This window comes from Halichoerus grypus, chromosome 11, assembly GCF_964656455.1.
Source record: "Halichoerus grypus chromosome 11, mHalGry1.hap1.1, whole genome shotgun sequence".
NCBI lineage: Eukaryota > Metazoa > Chordata > Mammalia > Carnivora > Phocidae > Halichoerus > Halichoerus grypus.
Window position 1 is genome coordinate 61,644,423 of NC_135722.1, and position 20,112 is coordinate 61,664,534.

General features: G+C 37.6%; 1 protein-coding gene and 1 pseudogene across 1 annotated transcript in view; one reads left to right on the forward strand and one right to left on the reverse strand.

Moving 5' to 3' along the window:
- Positions 1–20,112, forward strand: part of ANKRD42 (ankyrin repeat domain 42) — a 75,332-nt gene that overhangs the window by 4,618 nt on the left and 50,602 nt on the right. The window contains exons 2-4 of the mRNA XM_078058607.1: positions 30–193; positions 10,755–10,874; positions 12,192–12,327. Coding sequence (XP_077914733.1) covers positions 30–193; positions 10,755–10,874; positions 12,192–12,327 — 420 coding nt within the window. The remainder of the gene's footprint in view (positions 1–29; positions 194–10,754; positions 10,875–12,191; positions 12,328–20,112) is intronic.
- On the reverse strand, positions 2,767–4,112 carry LOC118540521 (transcription factor BTF3 pseudogene; annotated as a pseudogene).

Below are 20,112 nucleotides of genomic sequence, written 5' to 3' on the forward strand. Positions count from 1 at the left end.
TATATGTTAAGCAATTTGATTTTCAATAGGTGCCCGGAAGAAGGTGCATTTTGGTAACATACATGATGCAGTACGGGCTGGAGATGTAAAGCAGCTTTCAGATATAGTAGAACGAGGAGTCTGCATTAATGAAGTTGACATTCTCCATAAATTTACCCCTTTACATTGGGCAGCACATTCTGGAAGTTTGGAGGTAAGAAGCTATATAAATTATTAAACTGAAGTAAGTTTACAACTGTTAGCAGTTTTGAAAATTTAGCAAACAGGACTGAGACTTTATGCTAGGCACTGGAAATACTTTTCATTTCATTGTAATACTTGTTGTTCTGGTTACTATGCCTTTGTAACAAATTATCCCAAAAGGTAGTGGCATAAAGTGACCATTTGTGCTCAGGAGTAAATTAGGAATTTGGATCTCAGAGACAGCTTGTCCCTGTTTCGTGATGTGTGGGGCTTCAGCTGGAAGATTTAAATGCTGGGTCTGGAATCTTCTGAAGGCTTGTTCATGCAGATGTCTGGTGGAAGATGCTGGCTCTACGTTGGCCACCTTAATTCCTCTCCATGTGGGTTTTTATGTGAGGTCTCTCCACCTGGGCTCGTTTGTGATTCCTCACAATGTGGTGACTGAGTTCCAAAGGCAAGCAGAGAGGGTAATTTGTAGAGTGTAACATATGACTATCTAGCTCTGTCAATCCTAACCTTTTTCCTAGAGTTGCATGTAAAGTCCCTTAGCACCCCTCTCAGGTGCCATTCCTCTCCTCCCAACTCCAGAGATAAAACTACGACCCTGAATATGGTGTTTAATATTCCCATCTATACTTTATGTTGTTATCACATATGGTTATAGCGTTGTTTTTAATGACATTTTATGTAAATGACATCATCCTGTGTATCATCTTGTAGCTTGCTTTTTGTGTTCAACAATGTGTTTTTGAGCCTTAACTATGTGGTTACATCTATGTACTCCATTTCTTTCAGACATGTTCCAATAACGTCTTCTTAGATTAATATCAGAATTTATCCACTTTTTGATTGATGGCTGTTTAGTGGGTTTCAATTTTTAGCTAGTACAGGTAGTGCTTAGTGAATATTTTTTTTTTTAAGATTTTATTTATTTTTTGACAGAGAAAGACAGAGAGAGAACACAAACAGGGGGAGTGGGAGACGGAGAAGCATGCTTCCCGCTGAGCAGGGAGCCTGATGTGGGGCTCAATCCCAGGACGCTGGGATCACGACCTGAGCAGACGCTTAATGACTGAGCCACCCAGGCGCCCCCTTAGTGAATATTTTTATGCAAAACTTATTCTTGGGTTGTGTGCAAAGCCACCTGAACTTTTTCCTCATGATTCGAGATTGTGTGGAGCTTATTTTCATGACTACATTTCTCCAGCCTATATAGGCTGCAGTGGGTCTGTTCACTACAAAGTCTCTTGTTGCCCCTGCCACACAGAGACTGCTTTCTATGAATATGGTTTCTCTGTGTGATTTCTTGTTTGTTTGGCCTTCTCTGCTTCTTGGAACCAAATCTGGTCCAGAGAATTATATTAAATAGCTTGAACTTTATCCTATAGGGGATAGAGTCACTACATGGACTTAAGAAAGGTTTCAAGTAACATCAGATATTAGTTTGAGAGCGATAATTTTCTACTGATAACTTCATACTCTCCACCAGTTTGTGTGCCCTGCTTGAACTGTTGTAAACAAGGATTTTTGCTTTGGCCTTTTAGTGGCTTCCTTTCACCTAGGAGAAATGTGCCTTGCCAGTTCTTTCTGAGTTTATAACCCTGGGTGGGTATTTTTTCTGTTTCCTTCCGCATCCCTTTTGGATCTACACTTTGGCAGATTTCCCATATGTTCTCTGGTTTCAGATGTCTCCTAGTTTCATCAAAGATGGGGTTTTCTTCCTGTTTATCTTGCCTTTTTTTTTTTTTTTTTTTGATGATTTCGAAGAAAGGAAGAAGTGATCTTATTCTGCCATATTCAGATAGGATGGGGTATCCTCTCTTTCCTGGTATCCTTTCAGCCTTTCTGATTACTCTCAGTCTTCTTTGGTTAACCTCCTCTGCCTTCTGTACAAATATAGATATTTTTTTTTCTTCTGCTAATGACCTTTTCTCTCCTACTTTATATCCTCTCTCTAGGTAGTCTTTTAGAGTTCCTTGGCTTTATCACTACTACATAATAATTCATTGATTTGCTTTCTCTCTTGAACTCTGGCTTATGTATCAGGTGGTTGATCAACAGCTCAGGCATATCTAATAGGATCTCAAATTGGTTTAAAACTAAACCAAGTATCCTTTTCCCTCCCTTTCTTAGTTTTCCAGGCTAATGACTTTGCATCATTATTGCATTGTCTCCGTTTTTTCCAGAGGCAAAACACAGTATCAACATGTGTCTGAAGGTGCACTTCATAATGCACATTGATGCAGTGAGAACTGATTACTAGATCCTTGATGTTGTTCCATCTTTGTCTCCTGAGTTTGTCCTCTCCATCCTCCTAGCCACTGCTTTAGAGCTAATTGATTTTCTTCTTTTCTGTCTCATCCACCTTTAGTTCATATTCAGTATAAAGTTATCCCTCTAAAACTAATATCTGATGTTACTTAAAACCTTTCTTAAGTCCATGTAGTGATTCTATCCCCTATAAGTCATAATAAAGTTTAAGATATTTACTAGAAGGGACTTCTCTCTCCAACCTCATCTCCCATAATACTTGTTTTACTCTGTGGTACTGGTAACTACTGTCAGAGAGTGAGTATAAGCAGGGGGAGCAGCAGAGGGAGAGGGAGAAGCAGGCTTCCCGTGGAGCAGGGAGCCCAATGTGGGGCTCTATCCCAAGACCCTGGGATTATGACCTGAGCTGAAGGCAGACCCTTAAGTGACTGAGCCATCCAGGCATCCCTATATATTAATTTTTATTGGAGATTTTATTTTTATTTTTTTTAAAGACCGAGTCACCCAGGCGCCCATATATATATTTATATATACATATATATATAAATTTTTTTAAATAGGTTTTTTTTTAAGATACCTTTTTTATTTATTTGTCAGAGAGAGAGAGCGCAAGCAGGGGGAGTGACAGGCAGAGGGAGAAGCAGGCTCCCTGGTGAGCAAGGAGCCCGATGTGGGACTCCATCCCAGGACCCTGGGATTATGACCTAAGCTGAAGGCAGACCCTTAAGTGACTGAGCCATCCAGGCATCCCTATATATTAATTTTTATTGGAGATTTTATTTTTATTTTTATTTTTATTTTTATTTTTTTTCCTTAGGCAAAGAACTTTATTAACCTTGTTTCAAACTTTATTCCCAGGCTTCTTCAGCTTAATTAGCTGCAAAGAATGAATTGTGTATAAGCAAAAACTATAAAGAGCTGCAGTGTCCAAGGGGCTTGGGCTTAAAAATATTAGAGATCTAGATTTTATCAGATCCATGAACAAAATTTTAAAAAGCAGTCATAATATAAAATAGCAGCTCCCAGTAACTTCTTCAAGTTTTATCTTCTTCAGAAGTTGACTCAATTCAGTTTGCTTCATTCTTGGAAGCTTCATCAAAATTCTCCACAAGATCTGGAACTTCATCATCATCATCCTCTCTGGTAGCAAGTGGTGCTTTTCCATCCACAGATTGTTTGGGCAGAGCTTCAGCCAGTCTTCTTAAACTAGTCAGACTGTCTGCACCGAGTTGGTTTAAGATACTGGGTAGCATTTCTGTCAGCTGCTTTGTCTCAGCATGGCCTGAATGGTGAAAGTGTTCCCGGCCAGCGACGCCTGAACTTCGGGGTTGTTAAAGTGGATCACTGGTCCTTGGTTTGTGAACATATTCACTTCTTCAATACCAGAGATATTGTTACCCCTAACTTCTTTAAGGAGAGCTACAGTTTTTTATCATCTGCTGTAGCCGTTCTATGAACCACCTTCTTCTTTTGGCAAACGGTTCCTTTCCCACCAATGCGCACTTGTGCTTGCAGTTTGGCGAGTTTCTCCTGGTTCATGATAGTTTCTTTCATCTTGTTGGAGCGGAAATGGGACCGTGCGGGGGAATAGGGTTGGCCCTCAGGGGGTCTCGGGCGGACCAGCTGAGATTAGGTCTATTTTTATTTTTTTTTAAGATTTTATTTATTAGAGAGAGAGAGAGTGACAGAGCACAAGCGAGGGGAGGGGCAGAAGAAGAGGAAGAAGCAGACTCCCCACTGAGCAGGGAGCCCGATATCGGGCTCGATCCCAGGACCCTGAGATCATGACCTGGGCCGAAGGCAGATCCTTAACTGACTGAGCCACCCAGTAACCCCTGAAGATTTTTATTTTATTTTTTAAGTAATCTCTACACCCGACATTGGGCGTGTGACTCACAACCCTTAGTCACATGCTCCACTAACTGAGCCAGCCGGGCGCCCATGTATATATATATTTTTTAATAAGTGTACTCTTTAATCCCCATCACCTATTTCAGCTACTCCCCGTCTACCTCTTCTCTGATAACCATCAGTTTGTTCTCTATAGTTAAGAGTCTGTTTCTTGGTTTGTCTCTCTCTTTTTTTCCTTTGCTCATTTGTTTTGTTTCTTAAATTCTACAAATAAAGGAGATCATATGGTATTTATCTTTCTCTGACTTATTTTTCTTTGTCTGTATTTTCTATTTGATGAGTCATTGTCATCATACTTTCCTTTAATTCTTTAAATATAAATTCTTTTAAAAATAATTTCTTTTAGTTCTCTGAAGCTATTTATAATAGCAGCTTTGAAGTCATGCTAAGTCCAACATCTGGGCCCTCTCAGGGATAGTTTCTATTGATTATTTTTTTTTTCCCCCTGTGTATGGGTCACACACTCTTTGTATAATTATAATCTCATAATTTTTTAGTTTGCCTAGACATTTTGAAAACTGCACATTTTAGATTATATATTGTAGCAGCTTTGAATTCTGATCCTATTCACCCCATCCCTCCCAGATGTGTGCTTGTTGCTATGTATTTGCTTGATTGACTTGCTTAGACTAATTGTGTGGAGTCTGTTTCCCCACAGTATGTAGTCACTACTCAGTTTTGTTTGTTTGTTTGTTTGTTTTGATTTTTAAAAATTCTTGTTACTATTTTTAAGTCTGGTTTCCTGGGGGTCACTCTTGGGTCAGTGATTGATCAGAGGTTGTGTTTATATACCTTGAGCTAGTAAGGATTCCATCTTTTGCTGAGTCTGTGTGTGGTTTGGGGAATGTTTTTCAAGTCCAAGCAGTTTACAAGTCAACTTGACTTTCCTTTTTTTTTTTTTTTTCCCAAATGTGTTTGCAAGGCCTTATGTTTAGCCAGGGATGTCTAGTCAATTTGGGCCCTCTTCAGTCTTTCCTGAATTTAAGCAGCTTTGTACATGTACATGGCCTTGTAGATTACAAGGGATAAGTGGAATCTTAGCAAGGTCCACTTGCTGTCTCATTTCTTGGATTTTTCCATTAATTTTCTGGGTGGTCTTTAGTTTTGTTGTTTGCCTTCACCAGTGTTGTGACTTCAGGTGAGCTCTGATGTTGGCTTTCCTAGGTTTTTGGCCCCTGAGGTTGGAATTGTTTTTGACTTTGTGCCTAGGCATGGAATTTTCACTCCTTCCAGCAGGGCAGTGGAGCTGTCCAGCTGGGTAGAACTTCTGCACCGTGTAGCTCGGGGTAGGGATAGTTGTAGTTTCAGACTTTCTGCTGCAGACTCCACCTGTTCTTACTGAGATTCAGAACATTTTCTTGAGTTAATGCTTCTTATTTTGTTATGTGCCTCTGACAAATTCCCAGAGTCTTTACATGGTTGTTTTTGACAACTTTGTCTAGTTTTTTTTTTTTTTTTTGGAAGATTTTATTTATTTATTTGAGAGAGAGAGTGAGCGAGTGCACGCACACATGAGTGGGAAGGGGGCAGAGGGAGAGGGACAAGCCGAATCCCTGCTGAGGGTGGAGCCTGATGTGGGGCTCTATCCCAGGACCCTGAGATCATGCATGACCTGAGCTGAAGTCAGATGCTTAACTGACTGAGCCACTGAGGCGCCCCTACTTTGTCTAGTTTCATCATTGCTTGGGAATGATTTGCCAAGTTCCTCACTTAGCCATTTCTGAAGTCTTACTGATTGATCAGCTGATTTTTTTTTTTTAAAGATTTTATTTATTTATTTGGGAGAGAGAGAGAGAGTGCACAAGTGGGGGTTAGGGGCAGAGGGGAAAAAGAAAGAAACAGACTCTCCACTGAGCAGGGACCCTGACTTGGGGCCCGATGCCAGGACCCTGAGATCATGACCTGAGCCAAAGGCAGACGCTTAACCACCTGAGCCACCCAGGTGCCCCTGATCAGTTGACTTCTGACAAAGATGCAAATGAAATCCAATAGAGAACAGATAGTGTTTTCATTAAATGGTACTGGCACAATGGGACAGTCATAAGTGAGAAAATGATATATCTGGCACCTTATGTAAAAATGTACTCAAAACAGATCATAAACAAATGTAACACTTAACCTTCTAAAACTTCTAGAAGAAAACATAAGAGAAAAATCTTTGCAAATCATATCTCTCGGAACTTGTAGCCAGAGCATATGAAACTCTAATAGTTCCATAGTAAGAAAACAAAAAACCCAATTAAAAAATGGGCAAATGACTTTGACACTTCAAGAGGACATATGGATAGCAATTGAGCACATGAAAAGATGTCCAACATCATTAGCCATTAAGGAAATGCAAATTAAAAACACAATCAGATGCCAATACACACCTATTAGAATGGCAAAATAAAAACAAAAAATGATACTACCAATATTGGCAAGAATATGGAGCAACTGCAACTCTTACACATTGCTATACTTACCTATGTTCCAGTAATCCTGCTTACATATTTACCCAGGAGAAATAGAAAACTTGTTACACGAATGTTTGCAGTGGTTTTATTTTCCTGTAACTGAACAGTGTTAGCATGTAGTAGTCTCTCCATAAATATTTGTTGATAAATGGATGACTTACTGTGATTAGTAGTGATGTTGAGCTTTTATTTAATCTTTGTATTTTATTGGCCACTGATCTCTGTGACAGGCCAATGATACCTAAATATTAAGCCTTTCACCACATGATATGGCTATACTGATGTGACAGTATATCCCAATGATACAACCAATTCTTTAAAAAGAAACTTCTTGAAGATAGAATCTCCAAACTTGAACATACAAAGACACTACCACTGTATGTGGCACAGACCTCTAGTACTGTATTCTATTGAGATCTACATTAATTAAAAAAGATATTAAATGAAGATGCATTTGACTCTCCCCCCATTTTTTTATAAGCCACTTTTTTTCTTTTTTAGAGAGTATCAGAATAACAATGTTTGCTCTGATACAGAAGCATTTGGGCCCACTTAAAGATCTGTGGCAGAGGCTGCAAATTGGCAGCCATTGAGTGAATTTGACTCACAGATGTGTTTTGTTTGGCTTATACAGTATGGGTGAAATATAAGATTTGGATCAGCATTTCACTTACAGTAACAACTGGCTGGGATTAAGTAGCAATTACGCCTTATGGACAATGAATGTGATCTCCCAATTTGCCACAGCTCCCACTGTTCAGTTGACCCAATAATAAGGCCAAGTGGGGGTTACCATATCATTGTTCTTGTGCTTTTGTTTTTCTTAAACCCCTCATTTACTTACGATGCTTCCCAGGCTGTGGTATTTCATGATGATAGACTAAATTTCAAAGATCTAAAGATGTTAAAAAAAATCTGCCTTATCACTTGTTAACATGGTTATTTTCTTAATTTAGTGTCTTCATTGGCTCCTCTGGCATGGAGCTGATATCGCACAAGTAACTTTGAGAGGTTGGACAGCAGCTCACATAGCTGCAATCAGAGGTCAGGATGCTTGTATGCAGGTAATAATAACTTTGGCTACTTTTAAAAAATCAATACATTTAATAACTTTAGCATAGTTTTGTTGGGCTGTTGCTTTTATTCTAATAATTTGACTCATAGATTTAGTTCTTTGTCCTAAACAAGTATTTATTGAATTCCATAACTCAGATATTTGGTACCAAATACAGCTTAAACAAATTGTGTAAGTCTGGGGATCCTTTTATCTCTGAAGTAATTGGCTATTGATGGGTTGTTTTAAAGGGATATCACAGACATGACCAGATTATCTCCTTAATAGCTTGTCATGCCTTCTTACTATAGAACTATTATTTCTTATTTAATGTATTTCCTGGCCAGAATTTCACATTAATATGTGCAGGATCTAGCTTATTAGATTAACTAGATATAATCAATATACTGAAATAGACTGGAATTTGGAGGAATACAAAATTGTATAAGCAAACAGTTCCTGCCTCTAAGAAGCCTGAGATTCTATTTGGAATAACAGGCTCTCTACTCAGTGAATTACAAAATGATACAAAGTATAGTCTACGATTAAGGCCCTAATGATTAGAAGGAGATAGAGAAATCATTAATGGAGGCAATAAAACTTCACTAAGCTGAAAAGAACAGGTTGATTTCAGAAAGTTAAGTAGCAATGAAAAATGATTATCATTTTTTATGTGTGAATTACAGTTTCCCATGCATCACTTCATTTAATACAACAATCTTATGAGTTCCCCTTTTTATAGATAAAGAATCAGATTCAGAGAGTTAAGTACTTTGCCTAAGTAAGTGACAAAACCAGGATTTGAACCTAGATTTTATTCTATTAATCTCTATGCTGTAATTCTATGTGAGGTACTTGAATTGGAAAAATTAGGTGTATTCAGGGGATAAACTATTATATGAGTTTGACTGAGTTGTAGATGTTTTGTTGTTGTATACTGTTATGAATTAAGTTTGGATAGCCAGGTATGTAAAATGTCTTAGAAGTAGAATAAAGATTCATTTGTATAAGAGAGTTTTTATATGTGTACTAATATATACTCTTACACATACATGTAACACACATACATACTTATGCACACATACACATGCACATGAACGTTAACAGAGGAATGAAGTAATGAAAGCAGTATTTCAGGAAATTATTCTAACAAGATATATCTGGGATTACCTAGGATGAGACAGTTTGGAGGCAAGAAGAGCAGTTAGAGACTTTTGGTGTCATCACTAACCCCAGAGGGAGAAATTAGGTGGTGGCAGTGGGAAAGAAATAAAATGATTGACGACCTCTTGCAAAGCAGGAGTTGACAAAGTAGAGTTAAAATTTTAAAGTTTTGAGGCAGAATGGCAGATAATGATGACACTACAGATAAGGAAATCTGAAAGGCAAGGGAGATAGGGGAGCAAAAATGTTGAATTCAATTTGGCACATGTTGTTTAGGGGGCTTATAGGTCATTTTGGTACAGAAGGTCCAGGCAGTTGAAAAGGGTGCTGAGACAAAGATTTCAGGAGTAATAAAGTATAGAGAAGAGAATAGAATATTGAAGATTGAATGTTGAAGAATGTTACTAGTAGTGATAGTAGGAAGCAGAGAAATGAATAAAGAATTCAGAGGATGAAGTCAGAGATAGGAGAGCCAGGATGCATTGGGCTGTACAAATGAGGGAAGAAGTGTTAGGCCGAGTGTCAGAGTTACGGGATGAAACTAAGGGAATGCCATTGGACTTGAGAGCTCACTATAGGGTGAAGTTTGCTGTATTTCCATGCAGTGGTAGGGATGGCACCTTGTTTGCAGGTCAATTTGAATTGAGACATTGAGGTATTAATTTGAGAAGTAGGCAGTGAAAGAGAAAATAAAATAGTAACTTTAGGGGACATTCAGGTCAAATGAAGCTTTACGTGATGCTTTCCTTCCTCTAAGCATTAGATCAAACCATTCCCATGGCTCTGATTGTCCTTTTCTCCCTCAAAGGGATCTTTTCATTCTCAGAGATGTTGTGGTATTTTTTGGTACTATACTGTGTAGTTGTTGAATTATCAAGGACTGCTTTATATAATTGATTATCATTGTCTCTACATATGTCCTAATTCTCTAAGTTGACATGTCTTCATATTCCTTGTAGTGATTCTTAAAGTACAGCAAATACTCAGGGTATGGTTTGTGATGATTATTGACTAATTTGCTAATTAGGAAGACTATTCTTAAAGCTCTTGATATGAGTTATGATGGAGTCTTTTGCTAAGATACTGGTAAATACAGGCTGGTTAAAAAAAGAAGGTCTGAGGGAGTAAAACTAAAAAATATTAACTAATAATTCTTTTAAACAGATTACTCTGCTTTTGAAATAGTGAGTTTACTTTTCAGTTTATTAGCTTAGCATTAAAGTATTTAACTTAGTTATTATTAATCTCTGCTTCTGAAAAGTGTGCCTTATAAATTGTATGTACATGAGTGAAATCAGGTATTATAAATATCTCCTAGGCAAGGTTAAAAAGGATCTCAGGGCGCCTGGGTGGCTCAGTTGGTTAAGCAACTGCCTTCGGCTCAGGTCATGATCCTAGGGTCCTGGGATCGAGTCCCACATCGGGCTCCCTGCTCTGCGGGGAGCCTGCTTCTCCCTCTCCCACTCCCCCTGCTTGTGTTCCCTCTCTCACTATGTCTCTCTCTGTCAAATAAATAAATAAAATCTTAAAAAAAAAAAAAAAGGATCTCAAGCATTTTCTTAGGATTAGCTAAGAATTTCTCATACTTTGTTTGTGGCACATGTATAAGAACTTATATAATGTAGCTATAGGTTGATAAATTGCTTGCCTATTACACATCTGCATTTATGATTTAACATATTTATGTACACTCACTGTTATTTCTCTATTTTTAGGCTCTCATAATCAACGGGGCAAATCTGGCAGCTCAAGATGATCGTGGATGCACTCCTTTACACCTTGCTGCAACACATGGACATTCTTTCACTTTACAAATAATGCTCCGAAGTGGAGTGGTGAGAGATTCCTGTTAATATGTGAGAATGTGTAATCATATAGATGGAATAGCATTTGGTAGCCTAGTTACCTCTCCCTGACTTTTTAAATCCCTTTTATGACTTGGGGGAAGTAATTTGATCTCTCTCTTTAGCTTTTCTGTCTTTAAACATAGGAGCAATAATTTAGATAAACCTTCAAAAAAACCCCAGTTTAACAGTACAAAGTATTTCAGAGGCTGTGGGTTCTTCATGTCAGTTCAGAGTTTAACTGGGAAGATTCTGAAGCTTCCAAACACATCTCAACCAGTGATTGTAAATCTTTCTGAATTTCTGTGTGTTTACCTATTTGTTTTGTAACTTATTTCATACACTAATTTAGAAAGTGATTTTTATCTCCAGAAATTTCATTCATTGTGATATTTATTTTCAATATTATGCAGTGGTTGTAAAAAAAATAACTTATAAGAAAAGAACTACCTTTATTGAAGACATTATGGTAAGAGTTGGTGTTTCTGTAGTTAGAGAAATAATGAAGGGCCTATTAGGTATTTTTTTTATTAACTCTTTATGCTTTCAGGGATATGATTGGATCATTTGAATCCATCCCTTTCATTTTATTGGTCAGAAGCCTGTGACCAGTAAAATGACTAGTTAAGTTCCCTTTTTGTGTGTGTGTGTGAAGATTTATTTACTTATTTTAAAAGATTTATTTATTTTTGTTAGAGAGAGAGAGAGCATGAGTGGGAGGGGCAGAGGGAGAGGCAGTGGGAATCCCAAGCAGACTCTTTGCTGGTCACGCAGCCGCGCCTGCGCCCTGATCCCACAACCATGAGCTCACGACCTCAGCCAAAACCAAGAGTCAAATGCTCAATGGACTGTGCCACCCAGGCACCCCATGACTTATTTATTAATTTGAGAGAGGGTGGGGCGGGTCGTGGTGGAGAGGGAGAGAGAACCCCAAGCAGACTCTGTGCTGAGTGTGGAGCCCAACTTGGCCAGATCCCATGACCTGAGACCACGACCTGAGCTGAAACCAAGAGTCAGGCACTCAACCGATGCACCACCCAGGCACCCCTAGTTAAGTTCCTTTTTAAAAACTATTTTTATGGATCAAGTTACATTCTTTTTAAAAAGACTATTTTATAAAATTTTATTAGTGCCTTATTAGCTCATATGTTTAAATCAGTGGTAGTAGTAAATTTTTCTACTACATTTATTTTTTGCCTTATATTTTTAAGAACAGCCTCCAATTTTTATTTGCAGAATTAAGCTGCTAGACTTACTGTTTCTCCTACAAATGGAAAGAAACTGAGTTCTTGTGAATGTTACCTCTAGGATCCCGGTGTGACTGATAAGAGAGAATGGAAGCCTGTGCACTATGCAGCTTTTCATGGGCGACTTGGCTGTTTGCAGCTTCTCGTTAAATGGGGTTGTGGAATAGAAGATGTGGACTACAATGGAAACCTTCCAGGTATTCACAAAAGCAAATGTTTTGGTTTTTCATTAATGTAAACTTTTAAATGATTGATTGTGTTTATGAAATTTAAACTGTCATCATTCTAACAGTCCTTAAGAAAACTAATTTTTTACTCTTGCACCTATGTTATGTACCTGTCATATGACTTTCTTTCTGGACCCATGTCAGCAAAAGAGAAATTGGCAAAATTGAACTTGGATTTACTCTTCCCACCAGCTATTTCCTTCATCTGCTGTCTAGTTTATTATTTTTTAACTTCATACAGCTCCACCCCCCAGATTGCTATTTATAAAAAATAGTATAAATAGTGGACACTAGCGTATTTGAGTTAATTTGCTAACTGCAGTTGGCTAGTCTGCAATTAGCTGGCCAGTTGAGACCTATACTCTAAACACCCTGTCTTCTTCCAAGAGGTGCTGTAGAAATGCAGAGGAGGGATAGATCATAGAGTGGAGTGAGGATTACTAAAAATAATCCTTGAATTACGTCTTAAAAGAATCTTAAGTAGCAAACAAATGAAGTGAAGTCCAGACAGAATGATATGAACAGGTTTAATCAAATCACTCTGTTGCTTAAAAACTTCCGAGATTGCTGAGGAGCTCTGATTTCTTAGCTTGGCATGCTGTACCTTCCTAATTTGGCTCTTACCTACCTCCTTGGCCTCATCTTCCATCCCTTTACACTGCTGTCTGGGAATGTTTTGCTTCTTTCTGAAGTACATCCTTTAGTGTTCATATAGTAAAGGTGTGTTGGTATGAATTCTTAATTTTTGTATATCTAGAAATTACTGTTTTGCTCTTACTATTTTTTAAAATAAATTTTTAAATTGAAGTATAACTATTGAAGAAAAGTGCCCATTTCCAATGCACAGCTCATTGAATTTTCACAAATGAGTACTTTTCTGTAATCATTAGCCGGATCAAGAAATGGAATAGTCTCTTCATGTCCTCTTTCTGGTTACCAAGAGTTTCCAAAGTTACTCACCTTGATTCCTAACATAAAAATTAGTACTTTTTTTCTTTCTGAATTCTATGGGATAAAATAATACACTCGTATTCTTTTGTGTCTGACCTGATTTTCCACAATGGTTGTTATGAATTTATACACCCACGAGCAGTATTTAAGACTTTCAGTTGCTCCCCTTTCTCATTAATACTTGGTATTATTAGTTTTTGTTTTTTGTTTTTTTTAGTTTTAGTCGTTCTTTTCGGTGTAATACTTCATTGTGGTTTTAATTTACATTTTCTTTGATTAAAGATGTAGAACATCATTTTTTTTCTGGAAGTTTGGACCTCTCTCTCTCTCTCTTTTTTTTAAAGATTTTATTTATTTGACAGAGAGAGAGACAGCGAGAGAGGGAACACAAGCAGGGGAAGTGGGAAAGGGAGAAGCAGGCTTCCTGCCGAGCAGGGAGCCTGATGCGGGGCTCGATCCCAGGACCCTGGGATCATGACCTCAGCCAAAGGCAGTTGTTTAACCAACTGAGCCACCCAGGCGCCCCTCTTTTTTGTTTTTAATTGAAGTATGGTTGACATACATGCTATATTAGTTTCAGGTGTACAACATATTGATTTGACAATTCTATATATTACTCAGTGTTTACCTTGATAAGTGTATTATCATCCGTCACCATACATATTCCCTATGTTGTACTTTTAATTTCCATGACTTATTTATTTTATAACTGGAAGTTTGTATCTCTTAATCTTCTTTACCTATTTCTCCCAGCCCTTCAACCCTTCTCCTTTCTGGCAACCACCAGATTATTCTCTGTATTTATGAATCTGTCTCTTTTTGTTGTTGTTGTTCTTTAGATTTCACACATAAGTGACATCATATGGTATTTGTCTTGTGTCTGACTGATATCACTTAGCAAAATACTCTCTATTCCATCCATGTTGTTGAAAATGGCAAGATCTCATTCTTTTTTATGGCTGAATAATATTCCACTGTATATATATCTCTATAAGTATCTTCTTTATCCATTCATCTATCTGTGGACACTTAGATTGTTTCCTTATCTTGGCTATTGTAAATAAGGCTGCAGTAAACATAGGGGTGCATATATTTTTTTGAATTAGTGTTTTCATTTTCTCTGGGTAAATACCCAGTAGTGGAATTACTGGATCATATGATATTTCTATTTTTCATTTTTTGAGGTTTCTCAAAAAAAAAAAAAAGAGAAAAAAAACCCCTCTTTTCCACATAGTTGCACCAATTTACATTTGCACTAACAGTACATGAGAGGTCCCTTTTCTTCACATCCTCTCCAAAACTTATTTCTTTTTCTTTTTGATGCCAGCCATTTTGACTTGTATGAGGTGATATCTCATTGTGGTTTTGATTTGCATTTCTCTGATGATGAGTGATGTTTAGCATCTTTTCATGTGTCTGTTGACCATCTGTACATCTGCTTTGGAAAATGTCTATTCAGATCCTATTCAGATTCAAATAAAATTATTTGTGTTTTTAGTGTTGAGTTATATAAGGTCTTTATATGTTTTGGTTATTAACCCCTTATTGGATATCATTTGCAGATAACCTCGTCCATTCAGTAGGTTGCTTTTTTGTTTTGTTGATGTTTCCTTTGCTGTGCAAAAGCTTTTTATTTTGGTATAGTTCCAATAGTTTATTTTCGCTTTTGGGTTTTTGTTTTGTTTAGTTTTACATGAGGAGATAATATCCGTAAAGATGTTGCTAAGGCCCATGTTGAAGAGATTACTGCCTGTGTTTTCTTTTAGGAGTTTTATGATTTCAGGTCTCATATTCAGTTCTTTAATCCATTTTGAGTTTATTTTTGTGTATGGTGTAAGAAAGTGTTCTCGTTAAATCCTTTTGCATGTAGCTGTCCAGTTTTTTCAGTGCCATTTATTGAAGAGATAGTCTTTTCCCCATTGTATATTCTTGCCTCCTTTGTCGTAGATTAGTTGACTATGTGATTGTGGATTTATTTCTGGGCTCTGTATTATGTTCCATTGATCTATATGTCTGGTACCATGTTGTTTTTATTGCTGTAGCTTTGTAGTTATTCTTGAAACGTGGGATTATGATACCTCTAGCTTTGTTCTTGTTTCTCAAGATTACTTCAGCTATTTGGTTTTTTTTTTGTGGTTCCATTCAAATTTTAGGATTATTTGTTCTAGTTTTGTGAAAAATACTGTTGGTATTTTGATAGGGATTGCATTGAGTCTGTAGATTGCTTTGGAGAGTATAAACATTTTATCAATATTGATTTTTCCAATCCATGAGCCTGGTGTATTTTCCATTTGTTTGTGTCATCTTCAGTTTCTTTCACTGTCATCTTATGATTTTCAGAGTACAGGTTTTTTACCTCCTTGGTTAAATTTACTTCTAGGTATTTTATTCTTTTTGGTGCAATTATAGGTGAAATTGTTTTCTTAATTTCTCTTTCTGCTACTTCAGTATTGGTGTATAGAAATGCAGTTGATTACTGTATATTAATTTTGTATCCTGCAACTTTACTAACTTCATTTATTACTGCTGATAGTTTTTTGGTGGAGTCTTTAGGGTTTTTTATATATAGTATCATGTCATCTGCAAATAGTGACAATTTTACTTCTTCCTTACTGATTTAGATGCCTTTTATTTTTCTTATCTGATTGCTCTGTCTAGGACTTTGGGTACTATGTTGAATTAAAATTATACAATGGGGAAAAGACTATCTCATCTTTGTTTTGTTTCTGATCTAGAGGAAAGGCTCTTAGGGGGTGCCTGGGTGGCTCAGTTGGTTGAGCATCTGCCTTTGGCTTAGGTCATGATCCTGGGATCCTGGGGTTGGGCCCTGAATCGGGCTCCCTGCTGAGCAGGGGGCCTGCTTCTCCTTCTCCCTCTTCCTGCCACTCCCCCTGCTTGCATGTGCATGCTCTCTCCCTCTCTCTGTCAAATAAATAAATAAATAAAATCTTAAAAAAAAAAATAGAAAGGCTCTTAGTTTTTCAGCATTGAGTATGATGTTGGCTGTGGGTTTGTCATATATGGCTATTATGTTGAGAAATGTTTCCTCTCCACTCACTTTGTTGAGAGTTTGTATCATGAACAGATGTTGTGTTTTGTCAGATGCTTTTTCTGTATCTAGTGAGATGACCTTAATGTTTTTATCCTCCCTCCTGTTAATGTGATGTTTCACATTGATGGATTTGTGAATATTGAACCATCCTTCCTCCCTGGAATAAATCCCATTTTATTGTGGTGAGTGAGCTTTTCTTTTTTTTTTTAACTTAATTTAATTTTATTATGTTAAAATAAATTTATTATGTTAATCTATTATACAATACATCATTAGTTTTTGATGTAGTGATCCATGATTCATTGTTTTCATATAACACCCAGTGCTCCATGCAGTTCATGCCCTCCTTAATACCCGTCACCAGGCTAACCCATCCCCCCACCTCCCTCCCCTCTAAAACCCTCAGTTTGTTTCTCAGAGTCCATAGTCTCTTATGGTTCGTCTCCCCCTCTAATTTCCCCCCCTTCAGTTTTCCGTTCCTTCTCCTAATGTCCTCCATGCTATTCCTTATGTTCCACAAATAAGTGAAACCATATGATAATTGACTTTCTCTGCCTGACTTATTTCACTTAGCATAATCTCCTCCAGTCCCATCCATGTTGATGTAAAAGTTGGGTATTCATCCTTTCTGATGGCTGAGTGATATTCCGTTGTATATATGGGCCACATCTTTATCCATTCATCTGTTGAAGGGCATCTCAGCTCTTTCCACAGTTTGGCTATTGCGGACATTGCTGCTATGAACATTGGGGTGCATATGGCCCTTCTTTTCACTACATCTGTGTCTTTGGGGTAAATACCCAGGAGTGCAATTGCTGGGTCATAGGGTAGCTCTATTTTAAATTTTTTGAGGAGCCTCCACACTGTTTTCCAAAGTGGCTGTACCAACTTGCAATCCCACCAACAGTGTAAGAGGGTTCCCCTTTCTCCACAACCTCTCCAACATTTGTTGTTTGTTGCCTTGTCAATTTTAGCCATTCTAACTGGTGTAAGGTGGTATCTCAATATAGTTTTGATTTGAATTTCCCTGATGGCTAATGATGATGAACACTTTTTCATGTGTCTGTTAGCCATTTGTATGTCTTCTTTGGAGAAGTGTCTGTTCATGTCTTCTGCCCATTTTTGGACTTGATTGTTTTTTGGGTGTTGAGTTTGAGAAGTTCTTTAGAGATCTTGGATACCAGCCCGTTATCTGTAGTGTCATTTGCAAATATCTTCTCTCATTCTGTGGGTTGCCTCTTTGTTTTGTTGACTGTTTCCTTTGCTGTGCAGAAGCTTTTTATCTTGATGAAGTCCCAAAAGTTCATTTTTGCTTTTGTTTCACTAGCCTTTGGAGATGTATCTTGAAAGAAGTTGCTGTGGCTGATGTCAAAGAGGTTACTGCCTGTGTTCTCCACTAGGATTTTGATGGATTCCTGTCTCACATTGAGGTCTTTCATCCATTTTGAGTTTATTTTTGTGTATGGTGTTAGAGAATGGACGAGTTTCATTCTTCTGCATGTGGCTGTCCAATTTTCCCAGCACCATTTATTGAAGAGACTGTCTTTTTTCCATTGCATATGTTTTTCTGCTTTGTTGAAGATTATTTGACCATAGAGTTGAGGGTCCATATCTGGGCTCTCTCTTCTGTTCCATTGGTCTATATGTCTGTTTTTGTGCCAGTACCATGCTGTCTTGGTGATCACTGCTTTGTAATACAGCTTGAAATCCAGCAATGTGATGGCCCCAGCTTTGTTTTTCTTTTTCAACATTTCCTTGGTGATTCAGCATCTTTTCTGATTCCATACAAATTTTAGGATTGTTTGTTCCAGCACTTTGAAAAATGTCATTGGAATTTTGATCAGGATGGCATTGAAGGTATAGATTGCTCTGGGTAGCATAGACATTTTAACAATGTTTATTCTTCCAATCCATGAGCATGGAATGTTTTTCCATCTTTTTGTGTCTTTTTCAGTTTCTTTCATGAGTGTTCTGTAGTTTCTAGAGTATAGATCCTTTACCTCTTTGGTTAAGTTTATTCTGAGGTATCTTATGGTTTTTGGTGCTATTGTAAATGGAATCATTTCTCTAATTGCTCTTTCTACAGTTGCATTGTTAGTGTATAAGAAAGGAACTGATTTCTGTGCATTGATTTTGTATCCTGCCACATTACTGAATTGCTGTATGAGTTCTAGTAATTTGGGGGTGGAGTCTTTTGGATTTTCCAGATAAAGTATCATGTCATCTGCGAAGAGAGAGAATTTGACTTCTTCTTTGCCAACTTGAATACCTTTTATTTCTTTTTTTGTCTGATTGCTGTTGCCAGGAGTTCTAGTACTATGTTGAACAATAGTGGCGAGAGTGGGCATCCTTGACGTGTTCCTGATCTTAAGGGAAAGGCTCTCAGCTTTTCTCCATTGAGGGTGATATTCACTGTGGGTTTTTCATAGATGGATTTTATGAACTTGAGGAATGTTCCCTCTATCCCTATACTCTGAAGAGTTTTAATCAGGAAAGGGTGCTGTATTTTGTCAAATGCTTTTTCTGCATCAGTTGAGAGGACCATATGGTTCTTCTCTCTCTTACTAATGTGTTCTATCACATTGATTGACTTGCGAATGTTGAACCGTCCTTGCATCCTGGGGATAAATCCCACTTGGTCGTGGTGGATGATCCTTTTAATGTATTGTTGGATCCTGGTAGCTAGGATTTTGTTGAGAATTTTGGAATCCATATTCATCAGGGATATCGGTCTGAAATTCTCCTTTTTGATGGGGTCTTTGCCTGGTTTGGGGATTAAGGTAATGCTGGCCTCATAGAATGAGTCTGGAAGCTTTCCTTCTGTTTCTATTTTTTGAAGCAGCTTCAGAAGAATAGATATTATTTCTTCTTTGAATGTTTGGTAGAATTCCCCAGGGAATCCATTAGGCCCTGGACTCTTGTTTTTTGGGAGGTTTTTGATCACTGCTTCCATCTCATTACTGGTTATTGGCCTATTCAGGTTGTCAATTTCTTCCTATTTCAGTCTTGGCAGTTTATAGGTTTCTGGAAGTCATCCATTTCTTCCAGGTTGCTTAATTTATTGGCATATTTTTATTGATGATAATTTCTAATGTTTTTATTTCCTTGGTGTTAGTCGTGATCTCTCCCCTTTCATTCATAATTTTATTAATTTGGGTCCTTTCTCTTTTCTTTTGGATAAGTGTGGCCAGTGGTTTATCGATCTTATTCATTCTTTCAACGAACCAGCTTCTAGTTTGTTGATCTGATCTACTGTGTTTCTGGTTTCTAATTCATTGATTTCTGCTCTAATCTTAATTATTTCTCTTCTAATGCGTGGCTTAGGCATCGTTTGTTGCCTTTTCTCTAGTTCTTTAAGGTGTAAAGTTAGTTGGTGAATTCAGGATTTTTCTATTTTTTGAGTGAGGCTTGGATGGCTATGTATTTCCCCCTTCTGACCGCCTTTGCAGTATCCCATAGGTTTTGGACCGATGTGTTTTTGTTCTCATTGGTTTCCATGAATTGTTTAAGTTCTTCTTTGATTTCCTGGTTGACGCAAACATTCTTGAGCAGAGTGGTCTTTAGCTTCCAAGTGTTTGAATTGCTGCCAAATTTTTTCTTGTGATTGAGTTCCAGTTTTAAAGCATTATGGTCTGAGAATATGCAGGGAATAATCTCAGTCTTTTGGTATCGGTTGAGACCTGATTTGTGACCCAGTATGTGGTCTGTTCTGGAGAAAGTTCCATGTGTGCTCGAGAAGAATGAGTATTCTG